The sequence below is a fragment of the Poromitra crassiceps genome, assembly GCF_964638095.1.
Source record: "Poromitra crassiceps genome assembly, chromosome: 6".
In the NCBI taxonomy this organism is placed as follows: domain Eukaryota; kingdom Metazoa; phylum Chordata; class Actinopteri; order Beryciformes; family Melamphaidae; genus Poromitra; species Poromitra crassiceps.
In genome coordinates, this window is record NC_139627.1 from 31,226,483 (window position 1) to 31,248,951 (window position 22,469).

At 43.0% G+C, this 22,469-nt stretch overlaps 1 protein-coding gene across 1 annotated transcript in view; it reads right to left on the minus strand.

The window, feature by feature from the left end:
* Positions 1–22,469, minus strand: part of ttn.2 (titin, tandem duplicate 2) — a 227,719-nt gene that overhangs the window by 199,844 nt on the left and 5,406 nt on the right. The window contains exons 6-21 of the mRNA XM_083639536.1: positions 22,298–22,437; positions 22,090–22,216; positions 20,678–20,944; positions 20,290–20,556; positions 19,731–19,994; positions 19,138–19,277; positions 18,738–18,864; positions 18,055–18,321; positions 17,703–17,969; positions 15,937–16,203; positions 14,626–14,765; positions 12,672–12,798; positions 8,706–8,848; positions 3,100–3,223; positions 1,064–1,330; positions 806–903 (exon numbers count right to left, since the gene is read on the minus strand). Coding sequence (XP_083495662.1) covers positions 806–903; positions 1,064–1,330; positions 3,100–3,223; positions 8,706–8,848; positions 12,672–12,798; positions 14,626–14,765; positions 15,937–16,203; positions 17,703–17,969; positions 18,055–18,321; positions 18,738–18,864; positions 19,138–19,277; positions 19,731–19,994; positions 20,290–20,556; positions 20,678–20,944; positions 22,090–22,216; positions 22,298–22,437 — 3,032 coding nt within the window. The remainder of the gene's footprint in view (positions 1–805; positions 904–1,063; positions 1,331–3,099; positions 3,224–8,705; positions 8,849–12,671; positions 12,799–14,625; positions 14,766–15,936; positions 16,204–17,702; positions 17,970–18,054; positions 18,322–18,737; positions 18,865–19,137; positions 19,278–19,730; positions 19,995–20,289; positions 20,557–20,677; positions 20,945–22,089; positions 22,217–22,297; positions 22,438–22,469) is intronic.

The window sequence follows — 22,469 nt, forward strand, 5'->3', positions numbered from 1 at the left end:
ATGTATGATGAATTTTGTTTGGTACTTTTGGGTATAATATACATATTTTGTTTTGTTTCTTTCATCTTCAGTGTATAGATCTAAAGGGATCTATACAAAATAATGAATGAACAAATAATGAATTATGGTTTATAATGTGTATTGAACTAAACTAAACTACACTAATATACATGGGGTGCTACTGTAGTCAGCAGCGGATGAAGTAAGATGTGCTTCTGAGTGCTCCTCTCAGTTTGTCTTTTAATTGTTTCAATTTGCCATCTTTCAGTAAAGTTTGCCCATAAAATGTAAAAAGGGAGTACCGCACACCGTCCAAACTTGCAAATAAGAATTTATTTTGTGACGTTTCGGTCACTGACCTTTTTCAAACAAAGTAAGTAAAGTTTGCCCTCAAAACGTATCATAACCTGTTTATCCATCCCTACGTGACCTAAACCTGCATAAAAGGTCCTGCAAATGTCGATCACACGACAGGAAAAATGGAGGGGGAGCACCTAGCAAGCGACATGGCTAACAAGTGTGATGAGGACCACTCCCCGCCGACAGATATATATATATATATATATATATATATATATATATATATATATAATTTGAGATAATTATTTGAGAATTTCAGTTTTGTTTGAAACACCTAACATTACCATTCAGTTCAAAGGGATATTTTGTATGTATGTGGCATATCGTGATATCCTGAGAGAAAAATCTGTGATTGATGATTATCGTGATTTCAACCATATCACCACATCCAAATCTCAGTTTTTCGCAGCAATGAACTACCGAGTGGATGCTCCTCTCTTCTTACCTTGGCGTTTTCTCTGGAAACTTCACATTCGAACCTGGCAGATTCCTTCTCTTTGACCTCGACATCATGGAGCGGCTTACTGAACTCAACATGTGGAGCTGTGGACGCAAGCACACTTCAGATGATGACTCTCCATCCAAAACTCACATCGCAAAACAAACAAGGGTGGGGGGATTAACACAGCATATATCATTAGTATCTTTTAATATCTACGTATCTTTAATACCGTGTAATATCTGCCCCCCCAGCTGTACTCACGCTCGACATTGAGGAAGCAGGACGTCTTGAAGTCCTTGGCGTCACAGGTATAGGTCTTGGAGTCATCCAGGGTGCAGTCGTGGATGACCAGCGCCCTCTTGCGGCCGTCGATGATCATGTCATATTTCTTGGTCTTGCGGATGTCCTGTCCATCTCTGAACCATCTCACCTCGGCGTTCTCTCTGGACAACTCGCAATCCAGCGTGGCGGTGGCTTCTTCCTCCACTGTTTGGTCCTCCAGAGGCTTGCTGAACTCCACCGAAGGCTCTGCTCACGACCACAGGACAGTTAATCAGTTATATGGGTAAGATGATATGACACTTTAGTGAGCACTGTGGGGAAGTGTCATTCATTACAACAGCAAAGTCAAGAAAGTCAAAGTCAAGATAAAGAATTTGAGTCCCCATGGACAAGTGAGAAGAGGGTGCAGAGAAGGATTAGTGCCAAATTAAATATATGAGTTGTGAGATTAATCTTTGAGTACACTGTATTTAAACTCAGGAGTCTGAGAATAATGTCAGAACTCTAAATGTATCCTGCTCATGGATGTATTAAAAGAACTGGATAGGGGACGTGCCACGCCCACCCATGCATTCGGACAGAGGTTGCTCACTGGCGCATGAAGCCATCATGGGGGCTTTTTCTTCCTGGTTTTACTTCCTGACCATGCAGCCCAAGGCGAAGTGCGCATGTGTGCCATGACGTGTTCCATGACGCCTCCCACCTCTCCCACCCATGGATTGTATTACAAGAAGAAAATACCCCCGTATACGGCTCTTAGTGGCTTCTGAAGAAAAAATGCCCCATAAAAAATTAGTTGATAATTAAAAGAGTAGTTTTATACTTTGAGTGACACCCGGGAAAAAATTCCCCTGGGTTTAACAGCTGCCGGGGTCCCCATGTAAGTGGATGGGAATTTTCCTTTCTGGGCTGCATGGCGTCACGTGACTTGCAATACAGAGCTTCGCCACCATGTTCAAATGGCTTCACAGCCCAGCGCTATTCCTGGGGGCTTTTGTTGTCAGTTTTTGTGTGTGTGTGATTGTTGCGATAAAAAGTGCTGATTTTGCAGCGGTTTTCCTCAAAAATTGCAATGGAATTTGCGAAGTTGTATGTGATTTTTGCGATAAAAATGCAGGAACAGGCAAAACATTACAAGTTATGGAACCTGTTTTGCCGTTTTTGCAGAGAAATCGCAGAATAAAAAAAATGCAAGCCCCTGTAAATATTGCAGAGATTGGTTGAATTTGCATTAATTATTGTGATCACAAAATTGCCTGCAGAGCAGACATGTTGGTGATTTAGGACCTGAAGCTGACTGTACTGTTACACTCAGCCTTAGTGACTCTCAAACAAAAAATAACAACGGGGGGGATGTTTTTCCCCCGTTGCTATTTTTTGTTCTCGCTTAAACCGAGTGTTTTATGGTCACTCAAGATTCTCTGGAAGACTTGTTGGCTTGGTTCGAGCCTTAAAACTCATTATATTTGGATTTATCGAAATGTCTATGGAGAAAATGGACGCATAACTTACTTCCGGGGCAAATTACGTCACGAAAAGTCACGTGCCTGTTGAGCTCTATAAACAGCTGTTTTCTCTGCAGCTCGGCCTCTGCAGACGACTTTAACACACGCACGCACGCGCGCGCGCACACACACACACACACACACACACACACACAGCTGCTGCTGCTGCCTTTTGGCAAGTTAGGTGTAAATCACACTTTGATGCTACTGTAACAGCTTGGTCAAACGAGAGAGAGAGAGAGGGAGAGAGAGAGGCCCCAACCCCAAACAACATTTCCAGCCTCTTGGAGTAAAACAAATATTTTACCATTTACCTCTTTAGTATTTTCATTTTGATTTCTTTATCTGTATTTTCAAAATAAATCTGGGGAACATAGGACCCTGGGAAGTGAGAACATAGATACGCTCCCAAAACCAGTAGAGTCCAGTAGATTAGAGACGGTCATGGTCTGGTACCTCTCATGATGAGGTGTCGTGTGTCGTGTGTGTCGTGTGTGTGTGTGCGTATACCTCTGACGATGAGGTTGGCATCGGTCTGGAAGTCCTTGGCGGCCAGCTGGACTGCCCCGGCTTCACTCAGCTGGACGTCTCTCAGCGTGAGACTGTGGATCTTCGCATCTGCCCTCAGCACCACCTACAGGCAGAGAGAGACATAACCATTACACCTGAGCAGTGGTGTAGTATTACCCACTAGGAAAGTTCCAGGGTTTGAGTATACCCACTTAAAAACTTGCAGGGATACGTAACAATGTAGTTTTGTGACAGAACTTTTACTTCAGTGATTTTGTTTTAAAAATACCAGGTAGATGACTGCAGGGGAAGACATCTCCTCCATTCATAATTCAATCTGTACGTGTGCATTCCGACCGCATGCGTAACAGGGGCGTAACAGCCCGATGCTGAATGTTAAGGGAGCAGGTCATTCACACTGGGCACGGTGAGCCGCGAGCGGAGCTCTGCAATCTGTATAGCGCCATTTTTAGACATCCAATGTATTTTTCCCCCCTCGCTGCAGTGCATATTTCACACCAAAATAACATACAAAACACCTTAGATGGTCATATCGCCATTATATCACCACAGAAGAATACTAAATGACCAAGTTATACCACTGTTGATGAATCCATCTGCGCTGATGCAGGTTTTACATGCAACACACATTGTAGGATGATGATCTGTCATGTGTAAACAAGGACATGAAGGATGTTAAGTTTGTTTATTTATAGGCTACTTTATTTATTTATTGTCATTATTTAGAGAGAGAGAAGAAGAGATAGAGAGAGAGAGAGAGAGAGAGAGAGAGAGAGAGAGAGCCCTCGAGATCTAGGTCCCCGAAGCCAGTGATTCTCATTTTCATATCAAGGACCCCCAATTTAGTCCACATCAGGGCAATGGACAATGATGATTTTGTCTCTCAAACCCAAATCTGATAATATTTCTAGATTTGATTTTGTTCCATGACTGTCTGTATTCTAGGTAGAGAGATACTGACTGTCTGTATTCTAGGTAGAGAGATACTGACTGTCTGTATTCTAGGTAGAGAGATACTGACTGTTTGTATTCTAGGTAGAGAGATACTCAAATCAATACTCAATCAAAACAGTCAACATAATTGTGTCAACTTCTCGGAAATGAAATAATAAAGCTTAAACTTACAGTATACCCACTACAATAAACTAGACTACACCACTGCTGAGCATGACCTGACCATAAACAACAGACATGAGTTACACCTGAGCACCACCTGACCATAAACAACAGACATGAATGTTACACCTGAGCACCAGCTGACCATAAACAACAGACATGACTGATACACCTGAGCACCACCTGACCATAAACAACAGACTTGGCTGATACACCTGAGCGCCACCTGACCATAAACAACAGACATGGCTGATACACCTGAGCATCACCTGACCATTAACAACAGACATGACTGATACACCTGAGCGCCACCTGACCAAACAACAGACATGGCTGATACACCTGAGCATCACCTGACCATTAACAACAGACATGGCTGATACACCTGAGCACCACCTGACCATTAACAACAGACATAACCGTTACACTTGAGCACCACCTGACCATAAACAACAGACATGACTGATACACCTGACCTGAGCCCCACCCAGTGGCGTGCCTGACCAAGTTGGTGCCCTAGGCAAGATTTGTGCTGGTGCCCCCCCCCCAAAGAAAATATAATAAAAATTATATTGCAGTGAATTCCACACTGCAGTGCAGGCTCAGAATGGCCCTTCCCCAGTGGCGCTGGAAGTACTCTTAAGTAGGGGGTGCTGTAAGGAAGGGACTCTCGGTGCTGCCCGCAAGGGCAGCGCCGAAGAAAATATGATGTTTTTTGGACTTTAATCCATATTTAGAAGAATATTTAATTTTAAATTAACATTAGGATTATACTGTTGTGATGTCATTATTCAGTATCTTCTCCTTTTCTCACTCACTTTCATGTTAGCACCTGCTCTCCCTTTAGTCGTTTTACACTACAACAGACAGCAACACAGGCATAAACACTGAACTTATTATTATTATGGAAAACCAGATTATGATGAAAATCAAACACTTTTGAAGAGAGAGCGTATTAAATAAGATCAGAGCTGGGAAGCACAAACTGTTTTTTAATGCATTTTGTTGGTGGTATAAACACAAGACAGCCAAATCCAACAATTTCGAAAATCCCATTTCTTGCCACCAGGGGATGCTGCAGCACCCTCAGCACCCACCTTCCAGCTCCCTTGCCCTTCCCCCACTCTGGGAAAAAGCTCCGAGCAGGTAGAAGGGGGCGCGGCCGCGCAGGGGGTGGGGTGGTATGGATTAGGGACCATGGTGAAAGTGCTGCAGCCCAGGCAGCCAGAAAGCCAGAATTAGAAAAATGATTTAACTATTATTTAAAGACTTAAGATGCTGTTGTGCTTATTTTTTGTCTACTATTGTAAAATAATAGTAGGCCTATTATCATGAAAAAGTATTTGTAATTTTTTTTTTTTTTTTTTTTACCCTCTCTGGCGCCCCTAACGGCTCAAGCGCCCCTAGCATTTGCCTAGTTCGCCTAATGGATGGCACGCCACTGGCCCCACCTGACCACAAGCAACAGACATGACTGTTACACCTGCTCAGTTACTGTATCTACTGTTCAATAAAGTAGACTAATGGAACTCACTACCTCCTCACATAACTCGCACACAAAACAAACTCATTCAAAACACTAGTAAAGGCACACGTAATGCTGCTGACCTTATGGCTGGAAGTCTGGAACTAATTGATTTTTTGTGTGTGTCCTTACTACATTTGTGCCATCTGATCTTTCTTTCTAAGAACTTTCAAATGCAACGATCAAGTATAATGTATATTGTTTGTACTGATACTATACACCTGTCCTACGTATCTCACTGTACCATTTTAACTATGTTTTATGTTATCTAATGTATCAGTCTATGCTTACAGTATGTCTTTTTTGTGGACCCCAGGAAGAATAAACAGGCAGAGAGAGAGGGGGGAAGAGGCAGAGAGAGCGAGAGAGAGAGAGAGAGAGAGAGAGAGAGAGAGAGAGAGAGAGTGAGAGAGACAGCTGGTCAGTCAGCTGTATGGACGCAGGCAGCTGGCAGCTAGCTGGTTTTAACCCTCTGTCCTCTGTAGCTAGCTAACATTTCATTTCACCGGCGGACTGAAATACACTCTGGAGACTCTGTTAACACGGCAACACAGACTTGGTGGATGGAAATAATCAATAGTCTGCAATTCCCTTTTAACTTTAACCATCAAATCAGTTTAAGTCAAGTCAAGGTTATTTATTTATATAGCCCTAATTCACAAGCATGTCTCAGAGGACTTGAGAATGTGTCTAGATCTAACTAAACATGATCAATGAATAAAATTGCACAAACATATACAGTAAGAAAAGAAACAACAAAGAAAACACAAGGTAGGCAAGAGCCTGATTTTAGCAAGAGAATCCTAGCCCAGCCTTAGACCCTAAATGAACACACAAGGAAAACCTCCCAAGAAGAAAACACTTGCAGCCAAACTGGGGAGAATCCTTGAAGGGGCCACAAGCAATTATTCAACAAGTCCCTCAGAAGACTAAAACACGTTACATTTTGTTAAAGTTTTCCTTATATATATATATATATATATATATTCCCCCACCCCGATTTTTTATCCCCCATTACTGCTAATTTAAATTTATTTATCCTGGTTGCTGCTCCACCCTCTGCCGATCTGGGGAGAGCCATGCTTCCTCCGAGACATGGGCAGTAGCCAGCCGCTTCTTTTCACCTGACAGGGGAAGCTTCACCGGTAGGACATAGCACGTGGGAGGATCACGCTATTCCAACCAGTTCCCCTCCCTCCGAACAGGCGCCCCAAATGACCAGAGGAGACACCACTTCAGCGACCAGGATATTGCATGTTTTGGTGTGGGGTTCCTATATGAAGGAAACCCCCAGGGGGCACGGGCAGAACATGCTAACTCCACACAGAAAGGCCCTTTTGACGACCCCACCCGGGCGGTGGGCAGGTTTTCCAGGAGTTGCACAACCAGGGGGGGTTGGGGGGGCATACCCTAACCCTGACTGAAACTCAACAGGAGACTAGCTAATTGCTAACGCAGATGATCTATCAGAGAACAGCTCAGCTCAAAGCTAAGCTAACAGGCTAAAAACCAACACATGTTCCTTCCTTCTCACTGGTTGTCATGATGTGGGCTGCAGTCCATAAACAAACATGAGTTTCCTTACAGCTACAATATGGCCTCTAAAGCTATATGCTGATATGTTATATTCTCTAGAACACACAACCTTATAAACCTTAGTATTTATTTCCATTTCATGATCTTAGTTAATCAAAATTCCATCATTAAAGAAAACCAGCAAATAAATATTTGATGCAAACTAGAGTTACCAAACAATTACAGCACTTCTGGATTGAACTCGTATGTTGTCTGTTGGTGTGAACATGTTGACCATGTCAGGAGTATAATGTTGCACAACCCTGCAGCCAAGAAAAGCTGGTGTGGCCTCGAGCTGAGTTATCAAATTACACTCACTAATCAAACTAATCCTCCGTTATGTTTGGAGATTCGAGGCCTGGACCCATATGCTCATTTCCACCCTTTTCAGCGTGAAAACCATGGCCAGTGGTTTCACCGGGCAGAGCGACGCACGGCACGCAGAGATTTTAAAATTAAAACTGTCAAATAGCGGGTGAAATAGCGCATGTTGCCACCTGCCCCGCGTCTCACTCTCAGTTAAAAATAACCGGCAGAACGCTTGCAGGGCAGAAAAGTCTCCTGCTCGCGTTATCTCAAAACCCGGATCAAATGCTGGGCTGCAATCCTGAGCTCCACAGGCCCTTATATGAAGAAAGCCAGGCAGAGAGAGGCCTTACGGTGAGACAAGTGAACATTGTGTACAAATCAATAAGAGAAATACAAAGCATTGCACTGGATAAGATCAATCAACAACAACAAACATGTGCAGAGAGAGGAGGTATGGAGAATAAGTGTTTGGTTTGAGAAATGTGAGCGGGCCTCACATTGCAAAAAAACAAAACAAAACATCCATCTTAATATGTCAATTAGTCTCGATAGTCAGCCTTCAACTCCTAATTATGTTAAACCAAGAGCAAAATGCTGCACATGTGGTGAGGTCATTTCACTTCTTTTTATTTTGTAGTTTCAGGAATTTCCTAGAAATATCCTGAAACCAGTCAGAATAAGGCAGATCACTGCTATCAAGGAAATAAGACATTTGCTTGTACAAAAGTCTTCAAACAAGTTGATTTATATTGTAAACAAGTGAAATGATCTAACCCCATTGGCAGATTTGTTCATTGTTTTAATGGGAAAAAAGTTTGATTTATTTATTTATTTTAGGACTCAATTGATTTAAATGACCTGTTAAGATAGACATTTTTTGCAGTGCATGTGTCAGGTGGAGGGGGTTGTGCTTCAGGATCCCGTCGAGTCGTGGGCCTGTTGTCGTAATGAAGTGACAGTGTGTGTGTGTGTGTGTGTGTCTGTGTGTGTGTGTGTGTGTGTGTGTGTGTGTGTGTGTGTGTGTGTGTCTGTCTTGTGTGTATGTGTTTCTGGGACTCACTCGGTCGCTTGGTTCCACCTTGGTACCCCCCAGGAACCACTCGACGGCGATGCCCTCGTACGACAGCTCGCACTCGAAGGTGGCGGTCTCCCCGGCCGTCACCGTCACGTCCCTCAACGGTCGGGCCAGGCCGATCACCCGCGCTTTGGATTGGGGAGAAGACATGGTTATCCCCCCGCACGCACACGCACACACAGGCACGCACGCAGGTCACAATCCCAAGAGAATAGCGGCTAATCCTTCAGTGGCTAATCCTCATGGTCTTGGGCTGAGCTGCAGTCCGGAGCTCCAAAGCCCTAAGGACAACTGCAGACCTCCGCCTGGGACTTGGCACTGAGGGGGGCTAGCTCATTAGCATACGGGCCCCCCTCATGATGTATATGGTCAGTGGCCACCGGTGAGGGAGGGGGGTTGCCTCCTCCCCTGCCAATCACTGATGGCCCGTTCTAGATAAGGCATGCGGCTTCTAAAATAACCCTGGGGCCTGATTGGCTGAAGGCCCGCCCCTGCCAAAACACTGGGGTGCGAGCCAACCTGTCGCTGTCAATCATTGGCCTGGCTGGAATTTTACGGGAAAAAGAGAATGTCCCACGCTCACCGGGCTCAGGAGTTACCCGAGGGCAGGTGCGGGAGTGCCACCCTTGTCACGGTTCGGCCCGGTGCCATGTCGTAACGTTCTGTTGTGTAACGTTCTGTCATTAGTTTGATGACAGAAACGGAACATGAGTCTGGATTAACAAGCTTCCACAACTATTTATGATAAGCTTCCTCACATGCCGCACTAAAAGCCCTTAACACCCCGTTACAGGCTGGCTGCCTGGCAGGGGGCACAGATACCATGATGAGACCTCGAACATCACCTTAATGCGAGGCTGTCAGGAAGAATACTTCACCAACAGCCTCTCATTCAGGGCTGGGCAATAAGTTAATATTATCATTAATAGTCTATCAGTGGAATCATATCGTGATGAGATAAAGATATTTTAATATTGTGACACACATTTCTGCTGTCTGTTGATGATGTGACAAGTAAATTATACTTAAAAACTGGTAGGAATATTATGTAAATATTTCTGTTTTGTTTGACATCAACAGCTAACATTACCATTCAGTTCAATGAGATGAACATTAATTTGCTTAACAGGATTTTGCATACACTAGGCATCTCGCGCACTACGCGCGCTCGATTCCTAGGCCCTGCACCTCGCCGAGCTGGGCCTGCAGCTCGCCTATGCAGCTCGGCCACTACGCGGCCTTGCCCTGGTTGCTCCTTGATGGCATACTTCAGGGATGCTGGATCACCCGTCCTGGAGCTGGCAACATACAGCTGTTCATGGCTGAAGACGGGGGTCTGAAGCCAGACTCCCACTTCTTTCAGTGTCTGCCCCTGGGACTTGATTTTGCTTGACATCACTGATGACAATCAGTCGGACTCTTATTACATCACTGACGATGTCCCAACTGCTTTTATGACATCACTGATGACATCATCACTGGGACTTTGTGTGTGTGTGTTCGTGTGCGTCTGTCTCGTGTGTGTGTGTGTGTGTGTGTGTGTGTGTGTGTGTGTGAGAGAGTGTGTGTGTGTCTGTGTGTGTGTGTGTGTGTGTGTGAGTGAATTTATGACATCACTGATGATGTCAGACAGAGCCCTAGCTCCCTTTTATATTCACCTTATTCTTTGCCCATACAAGGACGCTTCTGCATGACGTAATTTCATAATCGTCTTTCTGGTTTTAAACATGGAAGTAGAGTACGCCTACCGCAGTCATCTAGACTTGCCAAAAAGCTGTTTTCAAGCTAAAAAAACCCCAAACTGTTTTAAAGTTTTAATATTTGTCGGGTGAGAACGTAACATATATGTGACCAGTTTATCAGAATAACGCCTATTGGAAATCTTTAACGAGCAGCGAGGCCCGGGAGCGCTGGCTGTGCTGACACCGGTCGGACTAGCTATCTGTCAAACCCCACTGTAGGCTACTGGCAGTGAGAAAACACTGTCGACGTGCTTTTGTAACTAACGTTAAATGCCGACCGGGTACAGCCATCGGCTCCTCGCAGCAGTAATGTTATGAACATGTAACTGCAGTTGGCCGCAGTGTAGCTTAATTCTGAATGTTGCCAAACTTCATTCATACTGACGTTTTATTTTGAAAATGGCCGCCAACTAGCTGAACCGGAAGAACAAATACGTTGCGTCAAACGCGGAAGAGAGAAAAAGTGGGCGTGGTGAATAAGGTGAATAGACTAGGCATCTCGTGCGCTCGATTCCTAGGCTCGCTATCGCCAATCCTGCAGCTCGCCAAGCTGGCCCTGCAGCTTGCATTCGCAGCTCAGCTGCTGCGCGGCCTTGCCTGCCCTATTGGCGCACTGATGATGTCATCAGTGGGACTGATGTCATCAGTGGTTTATGACATCACTGATGTCACAGTGGGATTTATGACATCACGGATGTCACAGTGGGATTTATGACATCACTGTCGATGTCAAAGTGGGATTTATGACATCACTGATGATGTCACAGTGGGACAGACAGACCCTAGCTCCCATTTATATACTGATGATGATTATGATAATAGATAGATAGAAGATAGATGAACCATTATTGTGATATTGATTGATAACGAGAAAAATCCTTGTGATTGTGATATTGATTTTACCATATTGCCCAGCCTATACTCTCATTAAACTCCAAGCAGTAAACACATTATTACATACTGTATTTAGATATTGCATAAACAGTTGTGAATATAAAAAATATTCAGCAGAGAAGTCTGTATGCTAATCTAAGATAAAAAAAAAGTTCACTTTTAAACCCTGTACAATCCCAATTTTTGCATCTATAAACCCTTTAGACATCTTTTAAAAAACTAAATTGTTTATAACATACATTTGCTCAGTGGAAATGCCTGGTCAAGTAAGATTCAGATGTAAAATTTAAAGAACTGTCTGCGTTTTCATGTTGGGTAACACTTACATTTTAGAGGAAGAAATGGAAAAGTACAGATACTAATTAGCCCATTAATATCTATACGAATATAGTTAGTTTTGTTAGTTAGATTGTTTGTTTGTCTTTATTTCTGTGTCATGCCATTTCTGGTCCATCCCACATGGAATTACAAGACAACCTTTTACACAAAAGCATAAATATATTTAGTTTTAAGGAAAAGCCCCAACAATATATATATTTTTCCCTTAGAGGTGGGAACAGAATTTAAGAAGTGGCAATACGTGACACATGCTTTCATTGGTAGAGAAAGTTGATCTGCTTTTCAAAACGCAAACAACAACAACAACAAAAGTACAACAATGTTCACATATATTTTAACATTTATTTTACATGCTAAATATCAGACTGGCTACTGCACATATTGAAATTGAAGTGATTTTGAATCAAACGGTACTGAGAATTTGGTATAACTGTAGTTTTTGAGATAGAGCAATTTCTGTATAATTCTATATTTAGTAATTAGTCAGATAGGGTTACTCATTTTAGATTTTTTTGTATCATTTTCAAATCAAAATACTGGCAACCCCTTGTGACTAAAAAAGTATGTTAAGAAAACTCATACTTTGACCAATTTGAAAAATGTCAATAGATTTGTGCTTAGGTTGGCTAGAACTCACAAAATGCCACTGTATACAGTACATTAATTGGGCAGGGCTAAACAACATTCCAATATCCTCAGTCACTGACTGAAACATGCTTTGACCCATATTTACACCTTAAGACCCACCCTATATGAATGTACTTTTCCATTTCCTCCTCAACAATAGGGAATATTTCCTGTAGATTTATCAGCAAAATGCCTGATCTCTGCGTTGGATAAGAGTCTGTCTGACTAAACTCAGCATGTCAAACGTTATCTTGACCAGATAGGTGAGTGTGTGTCTGTGTTGCAGGATTCCAACATTCAGTGAGTTGTTGTGTTGGACAGTGTTAGTTGTGTCAGTCGTCTCTCTAACCTTTCACTCGGAGCTGAGCTGAGGATTTGGCGTTCGCCGCCGAGAAGTCGACGCCCCCGGCCATGTCCTTACGACAGTTATACAGGATCAGCATGTGTCTGCTGCCCTCCTCCTTGATCTCCACATCCTGAGGACAACAAGCCCGTTCACTTCCAATACACACAGCTTAACACATGAAGAGAACACTACTTCCCTAACCATCAAGTTAGTAGTACCTCAACTTCTTCTCAAAAAAAAAAAAAAAAAAAAAAAAAAGATAAGAGTCTGTCTGACTAAACTCAGCATGTCAAACGTTATCTTGACCAGATAGGTGAGTGTGTGTCTGTGTTGCAGGATTCCAACATTCAGTGAGTTGTTGTGTTGGACAGTGTTAGTTGTGAGTCTGATGTGAAAACCTGCTCATGCAAAAGGTCTTTCAACATTTACATTTGGAAATTAATTGAACCTAGGCTCAGTGTAGTCTCATTAGGTTATATCTGCTAATTTATTCCTACTTCACAAGTTTTTGCTGTAAGTCATTTATATATATTTACAGTTGGACATCATCAAGAATGAGTTCTTAGTCTTTATGCAACATGCATGAATTCTCAATTCCTGTCTGTTTCTTTTGGACTAAGTAGTCCTGGTTTTCTCCGACTCCCTTTACACCTTGCATAATGTCTCGTATCCAGATTGTATCTAGATATGATTGAACCAGTTTACATTTACACCTGGTATTAATGTGTCTCCAGTGTCCACATTGAAATCCAACTGAGATCCGATCACTTTGTCCAGCTCAAACAAGAAACATCATATCCTCCTCTCGTTTGCATGGGTCCAACAAAATGGCTAATGGCTGCTACCTTGGTGCCAAGCCATTGTTCCAACGACTCATTATTAATAGTCTGAAAAATGTCCCATTGGACCAAAAGCCCATTGTTCCGACCGCAAACCTGTTCTGAAAACAAACTCCCATTGGTCCTAAGACCCATTGGTCCCTGCCATCCCTCCAGGACCTGCATGCAGCCAGGACACTGAAGCAGTCTCGCAAGATCATGGCCGACGTCCCCCACCCTGGCCACAAACTGTTTAAGACACTCCCCCACAGCAAGAGACTGAGGTCTACCAAGACCAGAACCACTCGCCACAAGACCAGCTTCTTCCCAACCGCCATCAGCCTCACCAACAAGGCCCGGAAACCCCTTCCAAGGACCTCACCAACAACACCCCCCCACACACAAACTCACTACCTCCTCCTAAACTCAGCTGAACCCCCCCCCCCCCCATAAAACTGTAACTCATATCTAATTTAATGGCTGTTTAACACTGGGACTGTAAATTCATGTAAATCCCCTGCACATTTAATGCCCATTTAACTTAGACTGTAAATTTAATGTACATTCAATGTAAATTCATATTTATTATCCATGGAACACTTCTCCACTCATGTACATATTGTATATATTTACTCAATTTGATTGCACTTGCAACTTTGTGATTGTTTTTAGTTATCTGTCCTACTTCTTATCTCTGTATATTGATGTGACCGCTACGCTGCATACAGACACTAAGACAAATTCCTCGTATGTAACTTTCATACTGTGGCAATAAAAGTGATTCTGATTCTGATTCTTTCCCCTCTAGTCCACAATAGAAAGTGTCCCCAGCCAGACTCTCCCAGCCCTTTTGCTGGGAGAGTCTGGCAAGCGAGACTATATGTGGATTGACAACGCAATTTCATTTCCACTTGTGTTCAATGTGGTCACAATGTGTCCCTGACCAAGTGGTTTGGCCGATCAGATCACAATCCGTCCTCAGTGTGTCTTGGGTGCATTTACACCTGTCCTTTCATGTGGTCAGGCACTATGCCATTGCAATCCGGTCACCCAAAACACATTTTAATGCCAGGTGTAAAGTAGGCCCTCAGTGATCATCATCATTTTGTGTTTTCAGGTTTGAGTTAGCGGACTCTTACAGCAGACTGGTGCAGGGTTTCTCCTTTCAGCTTCCAGCTGCCATGAATATCATCCGCAGAGATCTCCGTCTCAAACGTAGCGGTCTCAGTCTCCGTCAAATCCACGCTGTACAGCGGACGCAACACCTTAATCTCACGCTCTGTGGGGGAAGATGAAATCATTAACACCAGAGGAAAGCCAGTCTGCCACAGAGAGCAGAGCGCGGCTGAAGTATGACACGTGGTCTGAAACAGGTCTGAAACAGGTCTGAAACAGTGCATGATAATGGCTACATTCATTCAGATACAGTGGGCATGCTGGGCGAAAAGCGGCCGCTCTTGTCCAGAGCGACTTACAGTTTATGCTGAAGCAGAACTTGGTGGAAACACTGAACAATAATCCAACTCTATGAGGCATCTCTGTCCTGTCAATATATGCTCAATAAACGCCTTACAGAGCTTTATGACTAGATCATAATGCTGAGGACATTCATAAATAGTTATGTACACATTTATATACGCATTGATCTTTTATAAACTATACATAATCAATAGTTTACAAATCCTTATGAAAAGTAATGTTCATAACCGTTTGCAAATTATGTGTGGTTTCTTAAGATATTTACACATATATAAAGCCTTCATAAACTATTAATAAATGAATCAAATAGTTTACAAATGCTGTATAAAGTGTCAAGGACAGCTAGAACTGTTATGGACACATTAATAAAGCCTTTATAAACAATAATATGTTTACAAACACTTCATAGAGTGTTAAAACTTGATTATAAACACTTATAAGGACATATTCAGGAGTTATTCACACAATGGTTAAAGCCTTATAAACAAATAATAGTTTACAAATGCTTCAGGTGTGATAACTTGGCCTTATAAGTATACAGGCTATAATCAATTATAAATACTAACACTCAAACCGATAAAGATTTCCTAATCCATTCGTGTTTTTTTAGAAATGCTTTTGAGAGCAGAAACAAGACTATGAACATTTATAAGGACATCTGTACATAGTGTTATTTACATTATGTCTGCATTCATTTAGATGTCCTTACTATTGTTTCAACATCCAGCTCTAATGCTCTGCAGGCTTCATAGCATTGGATTATCCTCAGGTGTTATTCACGTATCAACATCACAACAACACAACACAATCAGGTCGAGGTCCAAAATCTCAGCGATTCACTGGAATATTGATGAATATCGACGGGGCATCGCTCAGGTGGAGGGGAGGTGAACTGCGGCCGGAGAGGCGGGGTTTCGACGAGTGACTCTGCGTCCTGATTGGGTAGGATGGTTCCGTGCCAGAGGCATTACCTTCGATATTCAGGTTGGCTGTGGTTTTGTCGGTGCCACAGTCGCAGGTGTACGCTCCGATGTTGCTCGTCGCTGCCCTCTTGATGGTCAACATGCGCTTCTTGCCGTCTGATTGGATGAGAATATTCTTGGAGGTGGTGATTTGGTTACCGTCTTTGAACCATGTGACCTCGGCCGTAGCCTTGCTCAGCTCACAGACCAACGTCACCTCGTCTTTCTCCACGGCCGTGTAGTTCTGCAGCTTGACTGTGAAGTACAGGTCTCCCTCTGCAGAGACAACCACATAGAGAATACACGTGTTTACTTCATCAGCCTAAACACATCACATTGGACTAGTTTGGCATGTGAATTAATAACAAAATTCGGTAACACATTTTTTTACAGTTTTTAAAGTATTTACCCAGTAAATGTATGGTAAAGTATAGTATATTACAGTATTGGGCAATTACCACAGGCCACAGACCTTATTTCAGGCTAGAGTTTAGATCGGGCACAAAAGCACAAGCCCAACGCGGGCCCGTTCTGTCTAAGCCCGGCCCATTCCATTGGCTGCATTTATGAGCCTGGGCCAAGTTGGCTGTTTATCTAAACTATATCCATGTTATCTGTTCAGTCTTATGAATACATAAGGCTTTAAGGTTACAATGTCATAACATTCTGTCTATCACATCAAATATTACCCCAATTATATATGAAAAGGTATAATATCTGACCACAAGCCCGGCCAGACCTGGCCCCGAGGAATATATCTATTCCTCTGGCCTGGGCAGATAATCTAACCTCTATCTAACCTATTTCAGGCATGCCTGTGGTTCTCTATACAGGGAAACTAAGGAAATAACCAGTTACAAGGGATAAGGTAAGAGCCTGGTACCTAGGCCAGGCTACCTATACCTACTTATTTACCTGTGGTAATTACCCAATAACATATAAAAAAGTGTCATATATTATCATATATTTACTGCGTAAATACTATATCACAAGGTATTTGTGGATACCTCACTATGAGTCAAGCTCTGCTTGGCAACCAGAAGTACTACTTTATCTCTACGCCAGTGCCATGTACTGGGGTTGGCATGAAGAAGCAAATCCCTCTGCCTCTGGGCCCAGGGGGTGGAGGGATTTGCTTCTTCATGCCAACCCCAGTACATGGCACTGGCGTAGATATAAAGTAGTACTTCTGGTTGCCAAGCAGAGCTTGACTCATAGTAAGGTATCCACTCACCTTGTTCATAAAACCGGGGTTATATTCATGACCTTGTGCTACCTTTGCCTAAATTCTAATGTCAATAGGTGTTTTATAGTGATGGGATGATACAATAAAAAAAGAAGTGTAATGCATTCACTTGAGAGAAAAAATCTTGCAAAGTTTTTCTGAATTGACAAGATCATTTTCAGAATTCTTAGGAAAAAGCTTATAAGAACAAATAAATCTGCCCTGTTTTTCTTAAATTAGATAATTATCTCAGAATTATTTTTAATTCAGAAAAACAGGGCATTTTTTCCTCAAGTGACTGCATTATGCTTCCATATGTTCTTGACACAACATACGGATTTTCACTTTTGTGTCACGATATATTGAATCATGATTGATTGAATTTTGATATAGGCTATCATCCCATCCCTATTGTACACCTATGACAGTTTAACTTAATGTTTTTTAATGTGTGTGTGTGTGTGTGTGTGTGTGTGTGTGTGTGTGTGTGTGTGTGTGTGTGTGTGTGTGTGTGTGTATGTGTGTGTGTGTCACAGCCAGTGATACTCACCGAGCACAGTGAGCATGGCCTCGCAGGTCTTGCCCATGGCTTCCACTCTGATCAACGAGGTGTCGTCGATGGAGACCTCCTTGAAGGCCAGGCTGTGGACCTTGCCGTCCTCTGCCATGTGCACCACCTTGCTGGGGTGCAGGCGCACATCGTTTTTATGCCACACCACTGGGATCTTGTCATGTGAGAGTTCGACACTGAATGCGGCTGTCTCGCGCTCCTTCACAGTCACGTCCTTAATTGGCTTGATAAATTCGAGGCGAATACCTGCCAAACAGAATTGATATAACAAGGAGATTTAAATACATTTGAACACATTTGATGGATCCATCGAAAAATAGATCCATCTAACCTTTGATGATCAGCTTGCCAGCTGTCCTCTTGTCCTCTACTTCAAACATGTATTTGGCTTCATCCTCATATCTGGCGGATTTGACCACCAGAGTGTGTATTTTTTCTTCCACCAGAAGTTCAAACTTATCATCACTTGACAACTCCTGAGATCCCTTGAGCCAGCGGAAGCTTTTGGGCTCTCGGGACACTTCCAGCTCAAATCTTGCCTCGTCCTTTTCATACACGTGAACGTCGCCAAGTGGCGTAATGAATGAGACTGGCAGTTCTGTTAAATTCAAAAAGATAGTTAATATCAAACTGCAGATGACGTGCCGATGACTTAAAATATCGGATTGCGTAAATCCAAGTGTTCAGGTCACTAAATAAAAGCCAGACGGGGTGAAAAATGTCATCATAACACAAAAGAGTGTGTCCTTGTTTTTCAAAATGCAATAGTGATGACCATACATGTGGACAATACTTCAGTAAATCACCACTGCATTTTATAAAACATGGTTTTTGTGTTGTTTTTTTGCAGCAACGAAAACTGAAGTACAACACAAAAGAAGATGGACGGAAACAACATTTCAGAAAAATGTGAAGCAGCAAGAATATCCATGTGCTTAAGCCTTTCATTTTTCCAAAGAGAAAGACGTGAGCACAGCGCTGCACCTGGACATGTGTAAGACTCTGAAAGCTCACCCTTCACTTTCAGGTTAGCGGAGCACTTGGCGTTGGCAGCGGTAAACACCAGCTCGCCTGTCTGGGGGACTTTGCAGTTGTATAAAATCAGAGTGTGTTTGGCACCGTCTTCCACAATCTCAACGTCCTGCAGATGGCCGAGCAGAGGTCAGGGTATTTCAACGAAACATCAAGATTCACAGCAAGTGATCATAGCAAGGCTGTGGTCAATTCACTTTCATTCAAGTCCAATTTAAGAGTTAAAATAAAGTTAAATGCGTTGGTAAGGAGAGATCATCCATCCTCATATCCCTTGGACATGAGGTTGGACATGATTGAGAAGGAAATCCATTTCCTGGTTTGCTTGAATCGAAAGTGAATTGAACCATGGCTAGGAGAATATCTGTTCCAAAGGACATACAGCAGAGGGACTGAGGACTTCTCCATTGAGTTTCCACTGGCCATGGACATCATCCTCAGAGATCTCAACCTCGAAACGAGCAGTCTCTCCATCAAACACCTCGGTACCGTACATTGGGCGAACCACCTTGATTTTGCGAGCTGACGTTTAAGAGAGGGAACATTTTAAAGTTTCAAACATTCAGGAATTTACACAAAACGAAAACAAATAAACACATACATATACCTGTACATACATGTACAAATAAATACATAACAGACACAACAGACAGTGGACAGACAGCAGGGCTGAAGCAGGGGCAAGGGGAAGAACCCAGAAAAGAGACAAGGTTCCAAAATGTGTTATTCGGCCAAGATCAAGGCATGGCTAGTAATAGTTACGAAGTGATGAGAGCGACCAAAAAATGATAAAAGTGCAAACAATTAAAGTGCAAAAGGTAAGGAGGTGGTGACTGGGAGTGAGGTTAGGAGGCGGTGCGTTCTCAGTCTGCATCAAAACTTTGGAAGTTGCCTTAATAGTGGTGAGTGCCAAGTGGGATTATCGTGACCACAAAAACAAAATCTCAAAATTACGCAGATGACCTCTGTCTTTACCTTCAATGTTAAGCGTTGCTGTCGTCTTGTCTGTTCCACAATCACAGACGTATTGTCCTTTGTCTGTTTTCCCAACTGTCTTGATGGTGAGGGTCCTCCGTTTGCCGTCGGCTTTAATAAACAGCACCTTAGAGGCCTTGACCTCAGCCTCATTGTGGTACCACATGACATCAACCTCTTTGCTGAGCTCGCAATCTAGAACCACCTCGTCTTTCTCCACTGCAGTATAGTCCTGCAGCTTAACCGTGAAGTACGCATCACCCTCTGGAATGGGGAAATATCGGGTGACTAAAACGTAGTGCATATATTATGTCAAAAACAACATCAGTCTCAATATATGGCACGTACAGTACATATACAAAACACATACATATATGACAAAGGACAAGACAGTCAAAGTACACAAAAAAACAAACTGAACACAAACACAAAAAGGACACAATGTCTCACAAACACACAGTGCTCAAGGTCTTCGGTGGACCTGCACAGACACAAAGTTGTGACACTGGTTGTGGAGAAGACTGGAAGAGGACAGAGAAGAGGACAGGGTCTGGGTTACCTATGACCGTCAGGTTGGCCATGGAGGGAATCCCTTTGGCCTCTGCCTTAATCTGGCAGGTATCGTCTAGAGTCACCTCCTTTATTTCTAGGATGTGTTTCTTCCCGTCCACGTGAGTGAGCACCGTTCTGCTGGGATGGATTTTAACGTCATTCTTGTACCAGGTGACGGGCACATTCTCGTGAGAGAGCTCCAGCTCGAAACGAGCCGTTTTGCCTTCCTTCACCGTTTGGTCCTTTATCGGCGAGATAAATTTGAGCCTTATACCTATAATGTATTAGTAAGGCATATTCATATGAGTTAGTTCGAAAGAGGAGGCAACCAACTCAATGAATACTGGATTTGAATCCTAAGCAAGATAAAAGTTATGTGATGGTCCAGCACTTACCCTCCACTGTGAGTCTAGCTGTAGAAGTTTTCCCCAAAACCGCAATAGTGTATTCGTCCTCGTCATCAAACTCACAGCTGTTTATAATCAGCATGTGTTTCTTCCCATCATCGATAACTTCATATTTGGGGCCTGGGGTGATGATGTCAGTGCCTCTATACCACATGACCTTAGGCACATCCTTTGTGATGGTGCATTCAAACTTAGCCTGTTTCTTTTCAGGCACAGACACGTCCTTCAGCGGGACAACAAAGTCCATTTCGATTTCTGGGAGGTGTGAATAATGAATAAGCATGACACATGATCACAGAACAGTTTTAACACACCATTCTCCAGATAGTGGCCAGTTTACTGTGTACACCCAGTTTGGACTTTAGAAGATGTTTGAAAAGCAGGAATACCAGTCGATGGCCTCATGACATTGCTGCAGACTGGCTGGTGGTACATCACGCTACAAACAGCTAATCCCATTTTATCCCACAGACTATCCACTAGCGACGTCTGGAGACTGTGCTGGTCATTCAAAGGAAAACGATGTCACTGTCCAATGGCTGGGACCATTCAGGGACTGCATGTGATCCTGCTGGGCAATCCATCCAAAAGCTAACCAAAGCCAGATTGTTGTCATTAAGGACTTCCCCATGGTTGGTACCACAGGACCTTCAGCGTGCGCAGGACAACACTCCTCAGATGGTTACTGTGCTGTTGACACGATGCAGGATGGGTCCGTGGTCTTGTGAAGTCTGGCACCAAATCTTGACTCTGCATTCAACAAGATGCCATGATTCCTGGCAGCCAACTAAGGCCATGTAGCTCACTGTCGATCCATTTTCATGAACAAGGTATGGCTTACCCAATAAACTGGCCACTAAGTGTAGATTTTACATAAAACATATAGAACACAGACAGTCCAAATAAACAGCACCATATTGAATTTGTGGAATATGGTTTAGAGTGACATTTGTTGTCACTACACACATTTTCTTCCATTTTCTGGAAGTATGTCGAGCCACATAACACAACACAAGTTAACATTTCACACTGAACATAGAAAGGACAAACAATCAAATATAGGACACCATATTGAACTTCTGAAATAGTGGCCATCCAAAATACATTGTCATTTTCCTTTGATCTTCTTGGGCTGCGTCAAGTCTCAAAGAACAGCTCAAATCTACATTTCACACTGAATAAATAAATAATGAAACACCACACGCATTTATGTAGGAAACCGGTGTGCAGTTGACGGGTCTATTTGATTAAATAAAGGGCTAAGGTCCGCACTCACATGCCGCAAAACTTTATTTTATTGTTGACGGACCTTACCCCTTTATTTTACAGTGAATATATATATAAAAAAAACAGTACGTACTGTAAATACCGGCATACCTGATTCCAGGAGTGCTGCTTACCTTTGACTGTGAGCATGGCGCTGGTGATGGCGTTCAGAGCCTGGAATGACACTTCACCAGCCTGGTCCAGCTGACAGCTTCTCAGGGTGATCTTACGCCATGTTCCCTCAGCTGTCATGTCAACCAACTGAGGAAGAAAAACAGAGATAAACGAGAATGTCGATGTACAGCAAGCCACGTGTTGTACTAAAACAGAAAAAGGTCTTACCGGTGATCTGGTCAGGACCTCTCCTTTCAGTTTCCATTCCCCAGGAACATCTTCCTCGGAGATCTGTGTCTCAAAGTAGGCATCCTCCTTCTCAACCACCTCTATGCTGGAGATTGGTTTCAGGATCTCAGCTTCCCGTTCTGAAAATACATTTTATTAGTAATCATAATAT